This window comes from Gossypium raimondii, chromosome 5 (assembly GCF_025698545.1).
Source record: "Gossypium raimondii isolate GPD5lz chromosome 5, ASM2569854v1, whole genome shotgun sequence".
Lineage (NCBI taxonomy): Eukaryota > Viridiplantae > Streptophyta > Magnoliopsida > Malvales > Malvaceae > Gossypium > Gossypium raimondii.
The window spans coordinates 29,077,201-29,089,993 of NC_068569.1; the positions used below are offsets into that span (position 1 = coordinate 29,077,201).

Consider the following 12,793-nt stretch of genomic DNA (forward strand, 5'->3'; position numbering starts at 1 on the left):
GTCAAATCGAGTTTTGCTCACCCCTAGTGACGTGTCATCCACCATGTGATAAGTTGGGAGAGGACAAATGTTGTTAGAGATATAATGCTTCTAGTAAGTTTTCTATTAAGGAAGCTTATAAAAGTTTAGTCAAAATTTATGATACCGAAAATAATTTTGCTTGGAAAGAGATTTGGGGAATGACTTACCACCAAGGATTAAACATTTTCTATGGTTGGTTATGCATTGAAGATTACTTACGAATGTTGAAAGGGTTAAAATCTGGCTGTCGAATTATACTGGTTGCTTGATTTGTGGTGGTGTCTAAGAAACAAATTGACATGTATTAAGGGACTATAGGACTGCGATTGAATGTTGGCAGAAGGTGGTGCTGATTAATAATTTCTCGCGGTTCATAGACTTGGATTTAATTGATTGGGTGATGGCCAATTTGAGAGATGAATTTAAACTTAAAGTAGGAGAATTAAATCCTCAAATTTTTTTGCGACCCTGTGTTGGGTGTTGTGGAAGAATAAAACACCTTCATTTTCCAACAAGTATTTAGTACAATAGATGAATTGATTAAAAGATCTGAATGTTTAGTTACTAATGCCTATAATATGGTAATTAATCAAAACAAAAAAGAAGTGATCAGGTTGAATGGAGAAGATGGAAACCACCTGACTGTGATTGGATAAAAATCAACATTGATGGTGCGACAAGTAGGAATGAAAATTGGTCTGTTGTTGGTGGGGTGGTTCATGACTCTCGTGGTAATTGGGTGGAAGGATTTAGAAGAGTCCTTGGTAGAGGCTCCACTTTAAACTTTGAACTTTGGCAATTCTCTATGGATTTGAAGTTGCTCGGCTCAAGAAGTATACTAAAGTTATTACTGAAAGTGATTGTCGAATGGCTATTGAAATATTGAAGGAGACCTTGACTATTGCTCGAAAGGTTAAAATGATGTGTTGTTATTTCCAAGCAGTTACATTTCAGTACATCCCTAGGGAAGGTAACATAGTGGTTGATTGGCTGGCGTGAACTTGTCCGTCTAGTGAGACTGAACTTGAAATCATTGATTTTCCTATATTTTTTGTTAGGAAGTTGATTCTAAAAGATAAACTAGGAATTTCCACATGTAATATGTTAATTTAAGGCTCTTTGTGCCTTCTCTTTTCTATATAAAAAAAGACTTGCCTTTTTTTTCTCCTCTCTTCAACAATTAGCAATAAATGTGACAAAACAAACACAGATAAATGAATTCTGCCTAAGATGGGAGATTATATAAACATATTGATTTTGCTACTGCCACATTTATAGGCAACACCTAAAATTTTAAAAAAAATTTACCTAGTGCCATCACATTTGGAGTTGGCACCAAAATTTTTTTTATTGAATTTAGGGCCTCCACATGAAGAGAGCACTGAAAAATTCAAAAAAAAATGTTGGTGCCGCCACATTTGGAGTTGGCACTAGGGGGAATTTTTTTATTGGTTTTCGTGCCTCTACATGAAAATGTGACATCGAAAAATTTTAAATTAAAATTGCTGGTGTCGCCACATTTGGAGTTGGCACTAGAAAAATAAAGTATTCTTTATAGATTTTGGTGTCTCCACATGAAAAGGTAGCACCGAAAAAGAAAAAAAAATATCGGTGCCGCCATATTTGGAGCTGGGACCAAGAACTTTTTATTTTATAAATTTTGGTGACTCCACATAAAGAGGCGACACCCAAAAATAATAAAAACTTTACTGACACTGGTGCCACCACATTTGGAGCTGTCACCAAAATTAATTTTTTTTTCTATTTCGGGAATACTCGTAAAAATACGGATATTTCAAAAAACACATACGAGTGCCGTTTGGGAAGGTGGCAGCACCATAAAAATATATTATTTTTTTAAATGTAACTAGTAATTGAATGATTGACTGATGATTGAGTGAAATTTTTGGGTGGTGCCACCTTGGGAAGTAACAGCACTAGTGTCCACTATAGATTTTAAGTCATTCCCATAATTAATCTCGAAGTTGAGTCATTTTTATAATTTTTAAAAATTAAAGGGTCACTTTTCTAAAAAAGCCTTCCCTAATCGAAGCCAACCCTTTACGTCTCCAACCTCGACTACTCCCTCACAAACTCCGACCTTCACACTCTCTTCTCCACCTTTGGCAAAATTGCCTGCGTAACAGTCCTCAAATTAGACCGCGCCACAAGGAATCCAAAGGGGGTCGCCTTTGTCCAGTTTGTTTCCCGCGAGGACGCGCTATCCGCAATGAGTGTCATGCACAAGAAAATACTCAACGGCAGAACCCTCAGCGCTTCCATCGCCGTTGATAATGGACGTCGCTTAATTTTCAGTGTATTTATTGTATCTTTAGTGTGGATATTTGCTTAATTTTTTCTGATCAGTGATTAGGAAGGGTGGTTTAATGAGGGAAATGACATTACTTTGTTGGGGTAAAATTTGACGTCAGATAAATTTGAGTTTGAGATATGCATTTAGTGTTAGATTATCTGATTATATTAAGTAAGATTCTAGCTCGAATTTGATTGTGATAATGGTCGCAAATTGTGCATTGTTGAAAAGTATGATTGTGATTGTGATTGTGATTACGGACATTGTTTAAGCATAATTGACCTCCAATTTGATTGTGATAATTTAGTTATATTATTTAGAAGCATGAGTATGATTGAGGCTTGAATTTGACTGTGATAATGGTGGCAATGTGTTGATTGTTTAAAAGTATGATTGTTCATTAGTTATATTGTTTAAAAGGGTGATTTAGATTTGATTTTGATTCTGACAATGGTAATAAATTGTGTAGATTTTAGAAATACGATTGTGATAAGTTATATTGTTAAAAGTGTGATTTGAGATTGAATTTGGTCATCATAATGGTAACGACTTGTGCATTGTTTAAAGGTATGGATACAAATAGTGATTGGTAAGATTTGTGATTGACTTCTATCGTGATAATAGTAGCAAAATATTCATTGTTTAGAGGTATGATTATAATTAGTAATATTATTTAAAAGTAAGATTTGGGATTGAATTTGATCATTGATATGGTGGGGAATTGTGCAATGTTGATTTGTTATGAATTAGGAGAAAATGGTTGAGTTTTAACATTCATCTTGATAAATTTTTATTTAATATGGTTCGTAATTACATTAAATAAGATAAGTTGTGAATTTTTGACATAACATTAATTTTATCTTTAGTTTAATTAAACGGTTACATAAATTGTAAAATATCATAAAGTTAATTTAAAATCGTTGAGAATTATATTGAAGATAACAAATGAAAACTATTAGTGAAGGTTTTGATCCAATGTGGTCGGTACTGTCAGCACAAACTTGTTCCAAGATGAAAAAAAATGCTATGCTTAGAATGAGATTTTGAGTGCCTAAATTTGAATTGTTATTGTCCAAAATTATTTTGGTTTAAATTATAATTATGTTTTGTAATGATTAATTTTGAATAATTTTGTTTGTAATAATTTGAATGCAAATTATATATTATATTTGTGCTCTTAAAAAAACTTTCGGTATTGAACAATTATATGGTGTGTATTGATTTTTTAATATTTTAATTTTTTTATTTTGATCATTTTATTTTGTTTATAACTATATTTAGAAATAAAAGATGATCATTAAATTAAGTTACCGATTAAAAATTAAAAAAGAAGAAGATTGAAATTAGTCTATAAATCAATATATAGAAAATATTTAGAAAGTAGCTATCAACTCTAAACGATGCATCAAAATACATCCAAAATGTTTCTCTAAGCTATGTCCAACGGTACCAAAGTTACTAGTAGTTTACTTAATTATTTGTTCAGTAGATGAAAGCCAAATATCACAGTATTTTGCTTTGCTGGTTTGTTCAGCTTTTATGCCTGGATTTAAATCCTTAACTATTGTTATAATATAATCAATTTCATGTTAAATTACATAAATTTGAAATTATATATAATTAAAAATATTCAAAACAAAACAAAATACTTTTAGTATGATAAACTTAAATGATTAATTTATTTATTTAAGTCTCTAAAATTATTATTTTAATATTTTTAAAATTTTAACTTTCATTATATATTTTAAAAAATATATAAATTTTGAAATTTTATAAATATTTTGAATTTTAGTTAGAGAGAGATCAATTTGTTCATTTTCAAAGTTTGACAGAGACCAAAAAATATTTACACTAATCATTATTTGAATTATTTGAGTTGTTAAATTTAACTCAACTCAAACTCTAATAAGTTATTCGAGTTACTATGACAATTTGAATAACTCGAATAACTTAATTTGATTAAGTTAAAATTAAATTTTTTTTGATTTTTGGAAACTTAGTGGAGTTTTACTCCTCTAAATCTAGTATTATTATATTAGAGATCTATTATACAAAAATTTCAAAACTGCCATTCGTCAATTAACTAATATTTTCCTTATAATTTTCTCTTTCATGCTATGTATGTTTATTTCTTTTGTACGTTCCCCTCACTTCCCTCTCTCTCAGTAAAAGAAAAAGAAACCCAGAAAAATGGAGAAATTGAAACTTCTATGTCTATTTTCCATTTCCCTTCTCTGTCTGATTTCGTTACAGACGTCCTTCGTCTCGGCGGATAGAGTTGTCCGTCGGTGCATGCTAAGAAGTTGATAAGGGACTTGAAGTTGATGAAGACTTGGTTTCGTTGCTGTCGGAGGGTCCGAAACTGGACGAAGTTGGCTATTAGTAAGATTCTTTTTGCTAATAAATGTTTCATTTCATTTCTTTCATACTAATTAGAATGTTTCTCTACTTTTACTATTTCACAATTATAAAATTTTAACGCCTAATAAATTTCAAAAACAACATGACGGTTGAATTATTAGAACAATTACAATTAAAACGTATTCATTACAGTCAAATTAGAATGATTTAAATTGAATGTAGGCTACAAACATTTAAATCTCCCATAAATATTTAATTTTTATAAACTATGTAACGTTAGCCTTTCCATTCCCTTTTAAGCAATGCCTCGTTTCATTCGCATTTGCAAACATGGCCCAAAATGGTGGTGATGGTAACGATGGTGGCGGAGCTGCCGCCAATAGTAAGAAGTTTGAGGCGCCACAACCGCATTCAGTGAAGGAGCAATTGCCCGGAATTCAATATTGCATCAACAGCTCTCCTCCATGGCGTATGTAGAAACTCTAGTTTCATTTGTTATTTATTACTAGATTAGTTCTAATGGCTTCTGGTCACAGTTTATGATTTTCATGCAATGTCCCTTGGTTTTTCTTTTAGAACCTAAACATAGAATTGAATCAGCTGAAAAAACTTTGAATTGATTGAACCTCTTCTTTGCTTTATATTTTCAATATTTTATGCAGCCGAAGCAATTATATTGGGGTTCCAGCATTATCTACTCACTCTTGGCATCACTGTTTTGATTCCAAGCATAATTGTTCCTCAAATGGGCGGTGGAAATGTGAGGATTTAATTGGTTTTATCTTGCTTGATTCTTCCTTTTTTTATTCTTTGTTTGATATGTTATGCAAGTGATTTAAATCTAGCTAAACCCCCACCCCTTTTTTCTTTTTTTAAACACAGACTGAGAAGGCAGCAGTGATCCAGAACTTACTCTTTGTTTCAGGGCTAAGCACACTTTTCCAGTCATTTTTCGGAACCCGACTCCCCATAGTAGTAGTGGGTTCATATGCTTATTTGATTCCTGTAACTTCCATTATCCAAGCAAGCAGATACACTTCTTATTCAGATCCTTATGAGGTTCTTTTCAACTGCATCATTTTAACCACCTCTTAATTTTCTTCTTGAAGTAGATATGTTCCCGTATTGAACACATACAGCGAGTTCGAGTAACCTTACTTAAAAGTGCAGCTAGCTTTTTACCTTCTTACTTTAGGAGCCTTGAAATTCAATTTCATATAAATTGGATCATTTTACAGAGGTTCGTTCGAACAATGAGAGGGATTCAGGGTGCACTCATAGGTGCTGCATTTTTCCAGTGTACGATAGGATTTTTGGGATTATGGAGAAATGCTGTGAGGTTAGATCTTCAAGTATTTAGGTTAATTCTTGTATTGTTTGGCATATATCATCCTCACTACTTTATCTCTTCTACAGATTTCTTAGCCCTCTGTCTGTTGTTCCATACGTAACTTTTACTGGGCTTGGACTTTATCATCTTGGCTTCCCCATGGTAAGTTCTTGTGTATCCTTGTAATGACCAGGTTCTGTGACATCTTTACATTTACTTTTGATGTAAACTTGCGCAAGGTTGGCGATCAAATCTCAGTATCTATGACAGCACATGGAAAATATCTTAAAACTGTATTGTTAAAATCCTTCATTGTTTTGTTCTCAGTTGTTGATAATTTCAGTGCTACTGCAGCCATCTCTTGCTATATGATTTTAGCTGATTCCTTTCTTTTCCCCCATTTAATTAAGCTCGCAAAGTGTGTAGAAGTTGGCCTTCCAGGGATTATTCTCATGGTTTTTATTTCACAGGTATGTTTATTCTTTAGAAAACAATTTGTCAAACACTAAAGAACTAAAAGCTTTACAAATTCCCTCTTAAGCTTCATAGTTAACCAAATAATCCAAATGTTTATACTGTTTTACTGTTGATATTTCCATTTCACTGAAGTTCTCATGATTTTGCAGTTTCTTCCTCGTTATTTAGAATCAAAGCGCTCCCTCTGTGGCAGATTTTCAATCCTTTTCTCAGTCTCAATTACGTGGTTATTTGCTCAACTTTTAACCTCAACTACTGTATACAAGCACAAACCTGAGAACACCCAGATTAGCTGTCGAACCGATCGTGCTGGACTCATTAGCACAGCTCCTTGGTATGTAATTTTGACTCATATTGAGTGTCGGATACGGTCATGTGTCTGTCAAAAGTATGCCCAATTTTTTTAAAAAACTTTACCATATATTTGGAGAATTACATCTCCATACCCATTTTCTAATATCCGAATATGTTGAATATGGATACTTGAACCTGTCAAAGATTAAATATTCTTTTATATGTTAATTTTTATTTTCTGACTTGGTCTTACTCCCAAATTATGTCCTTAACTGCAGGATATATTTACCTTATCCTTTTCAATGGGGAAGCCCCACCTTTAATGCTGGAGATGCCATTGTTATGATGGCTCCTGCTTTTGTTTCTCTATTTGAGGTTTGAGCAATCCTTCAAAGTCTCACTCACAATTTTCCATTTTAAGTTCTTTAATATATTTGGAGGGTCGTAACTTAATTTTACTGAAGTATGTATTGAACATGAAATGCAGAGTCTGAATAACATAAGTTGTGGATTTGATCTCAAGAGTGAAAATATTTAGATTTCACTGATCATCATGTTCTTATTTGCACAGTCAACTGGTACATTCTTTGCAGCTGCAAGATATGGTAGTGCTACACCTGTCCCACCTTCTGTTATTAGTCGAGGTGCTGGTTGGCTGGTACGGTTTGTTTCTTAAATGTGGTAATGACTGGTGTTCTGGGACTTCTCCTCTGCCTCCTCTTACGCACCGTGAGTTATCCATTGCCTCGAATGCTCTTCCATTAGATGTATTGTCCTCTTTGAGTACTTGTCGGTTCCTCAAGACTTTGTCATCAAAGTGCTTGTGTTTTGAAAAGGTCTCCCATTGAGGTACCGGTGCATAAGCGATGCGGGGGAGACGCCCTGAAAGCCAGGTCATTACGTAATCAAACTAGACTTTTCCTGTTTTGTACATTCAAAGCAATTTTTCCTCTTATTTTTTTTTCAGGGAATTGGGGTATTGCTCAATGGCTGTCTTGGCTCTGTTACAGGCAATACTGCATCAGTGTAATAAAACTTGAAACTTATCATTAAACATAATTGAAATTTGGTTCTGTTAGGCTGACCTCTATACTTTGCTCTTCAATAGTGAAAATGTAGGCCTGTTGGCATTGACAAGAGTTGGAAGCCGCAGAGTAATTCAAATATCAGCTGGATTTATGATTTTCTTTTCTATATTTGGTAAGCCCACAAAGCTCAACGCTAACACTGTTTGGTAGGAGAGAAAATGGAAGGAAGGGAAGTAAATGGATGGAAAAATTACCATCTTTTCCATCCTTTTCATTTACTGCATTTTTCTCCCTACCAAAACTCAATGTTATTTTCCATTTCACTCCATGTCAAAAACAGGAGCTTTAAGTACGTTTTCATTTCATATTTTTTCCATAGATGCTGCACTATAATTTCTTTCTTTTAATGATTACTCATCTGTTCTCTCTTATGAACTTTTCCAGCAAAATTTGGAGCCTTTTTCGCTTCTGTACCATTACCAATTGTGGCAGCAGTATATTGCGTTCTCTTCAGCTTTGTCTCTTCTGCTGGTCTTAGCTTTCTCCAATTCTGTAACTTGAATAGTTTCAAAACAAAATTCATTTTAGGCTTCTCTTTCTTCATGGGTTTATCAGTTCCACAGTACTTCAGAGAATATTTTCATGGTGGTTGGAGATCAGCCCACCCTACTGGTTTGGTAAGATTCCTTGAAATATCCATGTCTGAAATTTTCGGACTCATGCCAACCTAGGTTTATATAGAGATATGATGCTCCAAATTGAACAATTTTCTAATAAATTAATCACTCCCTGTTTATTAGCAACTGAACAATTTTCTTTCTTTTTTTTTTCCTAATGAAATGCAGTTCAGTGACATAGTGGTTGTGATCTTCATGTCTCATACAACAGTTGCTGCTTTGGTTGCTTTATTCTTTGATTTAACACTCTGTCGAGAAAATGATGAAAGCAGAAAGGACATTGGATTGAACTGGTGGGAAAAGTTTAGCTTTTACAAATCAGATGTTAGGAATGATGAATTCTATGCACTACCCTTCAGGCTTAACAAGCTTTTCCCATCAATTTAACCTTTTGAAAAATAAATATTTACTGTGACAAATTATATGCTTTCCAAGTTAGATTTATCTTCCTAATTTTCCTTTTTATCCTGCACCTTTATTTAAGAAGCTGTTTTTGAGTCACCTTGGCTAATCTAGCAGCTGCTTTTACCTCATGTTACACTCTCTCTTCTTTTTCCTTTATCTATCTGTGTTTTCATTTTTCTTTTTGTATAAAAGAAGTTGATGTCTGGAGGCAACTGGCTTTCGATCATAATATGGTGACATAGTTTTGTTTTGTAATTGACCTTCGCTTGTCTTAAGGATAACATGGCTAGACTTATCATAGGGTTTGTGGGGATATTATGTTAGAATTTTAACAGTTCACTGAGGGTAGATGATGGTTTTTTTTTTTAATTGTAAATTTGAAAAAGGAATTATCATTTTTAGATTTTTAACTTTATTTTTTTAATTTTGAAGAGGCATTTTCTTAATTTTAGAATTATAATTTTTATTTATAGTTTTCTGAATTTTTTTATAATTGTTAATATATGTTTGATATAACATAAAACCAAATAATATTGCATTAGCAAGGATAAGATTGGGAGCTAATGTTGTATGAATAAAAGTAAAAGAGTAGGGTTTAAATTGAATAAATATATAAAAGTTAAGGGTTAAAATTTTATTATTCTTATATTTATTTAATAGCACAATTTTAATAGATTGACTATTTTGATCTTTCATCTAATATATAAGGACAAATTTATTTATTTTTCAATAAAAGACTAAAATGCAATGTTGCATATGGTATAAGGTGCTATGATATTTGTATCGATAAATTCATAAGTCTAGCCATGTGTTAATAAGCTAAATATACAATCTTTATTAACTTTAAACTTCGATCAAGTTGTCATCATAAATTAATTGGATACTAACTCAATTGGAAAAATAATTAAAACACATTTCTTCAACTAAAATAAATTATTATTATTATAAGAGTAATTTCATTTCTTATATTTTAAATAAAATCAATAAAAAAACTTGCATATGCTAAGATTTGAAGTTTGAGCCCATGAATCAACATTTATAAAACCTCAACACTACTGCTTTAACCAATTTTTTAAAATAAATTTTAATATTTTACACAAAATTCACCCACATCATGTGTATATATATAATGTCGTTGATTGAGGTAGAATCACAAGTCAACTTGACATAAACTTTAGGATGATAAGGGCTTTTTTTTATTATAAGTTATCACTCTATTTATGTCGTTGCTCTTTCTCTTTTATTTCTCATATTTTTTTGGCCATTTGTTTTCCCTTTATTTTGCACGTATAGCAATTCCTCCTCCTCCAAGTTTACAAGCAAGGTAAGTAACACCTCATATCCAACTTAGATGTTATGGCCGAATCTGGAGAAGTTAAATCAACTTGTTTGAAAAACTAATTTAAAATCTAGCTTATAAATCGTGTGACCTGAAATCTTAAATTTAACTAAGCTCATATGAGTTTGAAGAAATTCTCAAGTTTGAAAATACCTATTTCATAGCATGATCCCTTAAACATTTATTTATAAAAAACAGCAGAAACTTTTAGAAATTTCACTCCAACTTTAGGAATCACATGATTTGAAAATATTAATTTTTAGCAAAACTTTTGCATTGTTATTTAGAAAAACTCATGCACAGGACTTACTCATGTTACGGAAAAACATTTAGTTTGATACTTAATTTTGCAGCGGATATTTTTAGAGTTTTTAAGTTTTGAAAACCAAATTCCAATTTGTCAAATTCATATGATTTTGTAGTTTTATGTTTAAGAACACCCAAAAATCGACAAATATATCAAAACCTAAAAACAAAACCAAACTTGAAAACTTAGTCCAAAAATCAATAGTCCAGAGATATTAATTAAAATAATTCAAACCGGAAATCAATCCGAGCTCCTGCACGCCGTTCGGTCTTAAGTCTAAAGATCACCTAAAATGTATTAAACAAACGGGTGAGCTAGAAGCCCAATGTGTGAGTCAGTCCACAAACATAATGTTTACTTATAACATGCACTTATACAAATATCATATCAGAATGTCATATTACCAAAAACATATATCAGATCAGAATGTCATATTTCCAAATGCATATATCATATCAGGATGTCATATCAAATCAGAACAAATCCTACCCCCATCCGCTACACATCAACTTTGTTCAACTAATCACACCAAATAGGACTACAAGAGTTTGTCCATCCAATCACACTAAGTCATGGTGGTATGCCACTCATAATGGTGCAGCTGAGCTGCCAGATATATATTGCGGTTTAACCACCGAAATTACAAAAATTGCAGTAATATTGCCAAAAAACACTTCCTCCATCATATCAAACCCACCCCAATGCACATGCATAATCATAATAACATACGTACATATCACATGAATGGTATGGCATGCATACCTAAATATATTTTACAGATCATAACATATCATATTGCTTATACTAACAGTTATTCTAGATACAAGTGTCATTCATGTTCTTACACGTAATTATGCTTTTAAATATATCAGAACACAAATCGTACATAAGTTTTTCACATACTTTAAGCATATCACATACTGTCACATATTAACATATGTCACATTTCGAGTCTTAATTAAGCCAAACAGACCCCACAGAAGGTTTAATTACGAATTTTTGAGTCAAACGTGCCTAAGTGAAAATTTTTGAAAATTGGGTGCACACAACCTACCTAATTTGTCCATATGATCACACATGCCCGTGTGTCCCACACGGCTTACCCAAATTGCCCATGTAATCTCACACGCATGTGTGCTCCACACGGCCTGACACACGACCGACCACACGCCCGTGTGGTGCACACGGCCTAACACACAACCGTTTGACGTAGAGCAGTTTCAAAAACCTCTATTTTCCCAGATTTTTTGAATTCTAAACAACGTTTTGGGTTAGAAACACACACACCTGATGTTATTTTTGACAAACCACACAATAGCGCACTCTGAATCCTACACACGAAACCAAATCAAATCGATTACCAACACTAAATAACCCAAAATTTACCCCTTTTCTAAAGGAAAAACAGCCTTAAATAAACATGTGAACACTTACCACAAAACTAACAACAACCAAAGTCGTTTAAAGTACTTAATTTGTCGAAGGTTCTTCTAACGCCACACATTCCTCTCCTATCAGAATGCAAAAACTGTCAAACACGAAATCCGCAACACAGTAAAATGCAAACTGAGTGCCAAAAACCTTTATCACCAAAGACAAAACAAAAATACTTACACCAAATTACTTACACTCAAAACTAATATCACCACAACATGCTCGTAACAAAGATGAAAAAGAATCGATAGTAAGATGACAAGCAAAGAATGAAGCAAAATAAAAAAAACAAAGAAAAGAAGTGTAACACCCCTAACCTGTATCCGTTGCTGGAATAGAGTTACGAAGCATTACCAAAAACTTTTAACTTAAAACATTCAATTACAATCATTTTATAAAACACATCATATTCCATTCAAACACATGCATAATGTCCCTTTTTCGAGCCCTTGAGGCCTTAGAAACACTTTAGAAATGATTTGAGACTAAATAAAAAACATTTAAAACTTCATGGGAAAAGATGGAAAAATTCACACTACAGGGGTGACATGGCTGAGACACACGCAAGTGTCTTAGGCCGTGTGGACATTCGAAGTAGGGACACACGACCGTGTCCCGGCCCGTGTAACTCTCTGACTTGGTTCACATGGCCAAGCCACACGCCCGTGTACCAGGCCGTGTAACTCTATTTTATTTTTAATATTATTTTATTCTATTTATTTTCCTTTTATTTTTCAAGTATAGCAGTTCCTCCTTCTACAGGTTTTACAAGTAAAGTAAGTAGGCAAACATCATATTAGAAACCT

The 12,793-nt window shown here is 32.9% G+C and overlaps 1 protein-coding gene across 1 annotated transcript; it reads left to right on the forward strand.

Moving 5' to 3' along the window:
* Positions 1–5,012: 5,012 nt before the first annotated feature.
* On the forward strand, positions 5,013–9,213 carry LOC105765947 (putative nucleobase-ascorbate transporter 10). Its single transcript, XM_012585234.2, has 13 exons — positions 5,013–5,165; positions 5,359–5,456; positions 5,579–5,755; positions 5,935–6,035; positions 6,113–6,188; positions 6,437–6,496; positions 6,653–6,837; positions 7,076–7,172; positions 7,369–7,455; positions 7,765–7,823; positions 7,906–7,997; positions 8,270–8,502; positions 8,671–9,213. Exons 1-13 carry the CDS (start codon positions 5,027–5,029, stop codon positions 8,887–8,889), a joined length of 1,623 nt encoding a protein of 540 aa, XP_012440688.1. The 5' UTR covers positions 5,013–5,026; the 3' UTR covers positions 8,890–9,213.
* Positions 9,214–12,793: the final 3,580 nt, after the last annotated feature.

Coding starts and splice junctions, on each gene's coding strand:
- LOC105765947 (XM_012585234.2), top strand. CDS start 5,027: ATGGCCCAAAATGGTGGTGATGGTAACGATGGTGGCGGAGCTGCCGCC. Junction 5,756..5,934: donor CTTATTCAGATCCTTATGAG/GTTCTTTTCAAC, acceptor ATCATTTTACAG/AGGTTCGTTCGAACAATGAG. Junction 7,173..7,368: donor CTTTTGTTTCTCTATTTGAG/GTTTGAGCAATC, acceptor TTATTTGCACAG/TCAACTGGTACATTCTTTGC.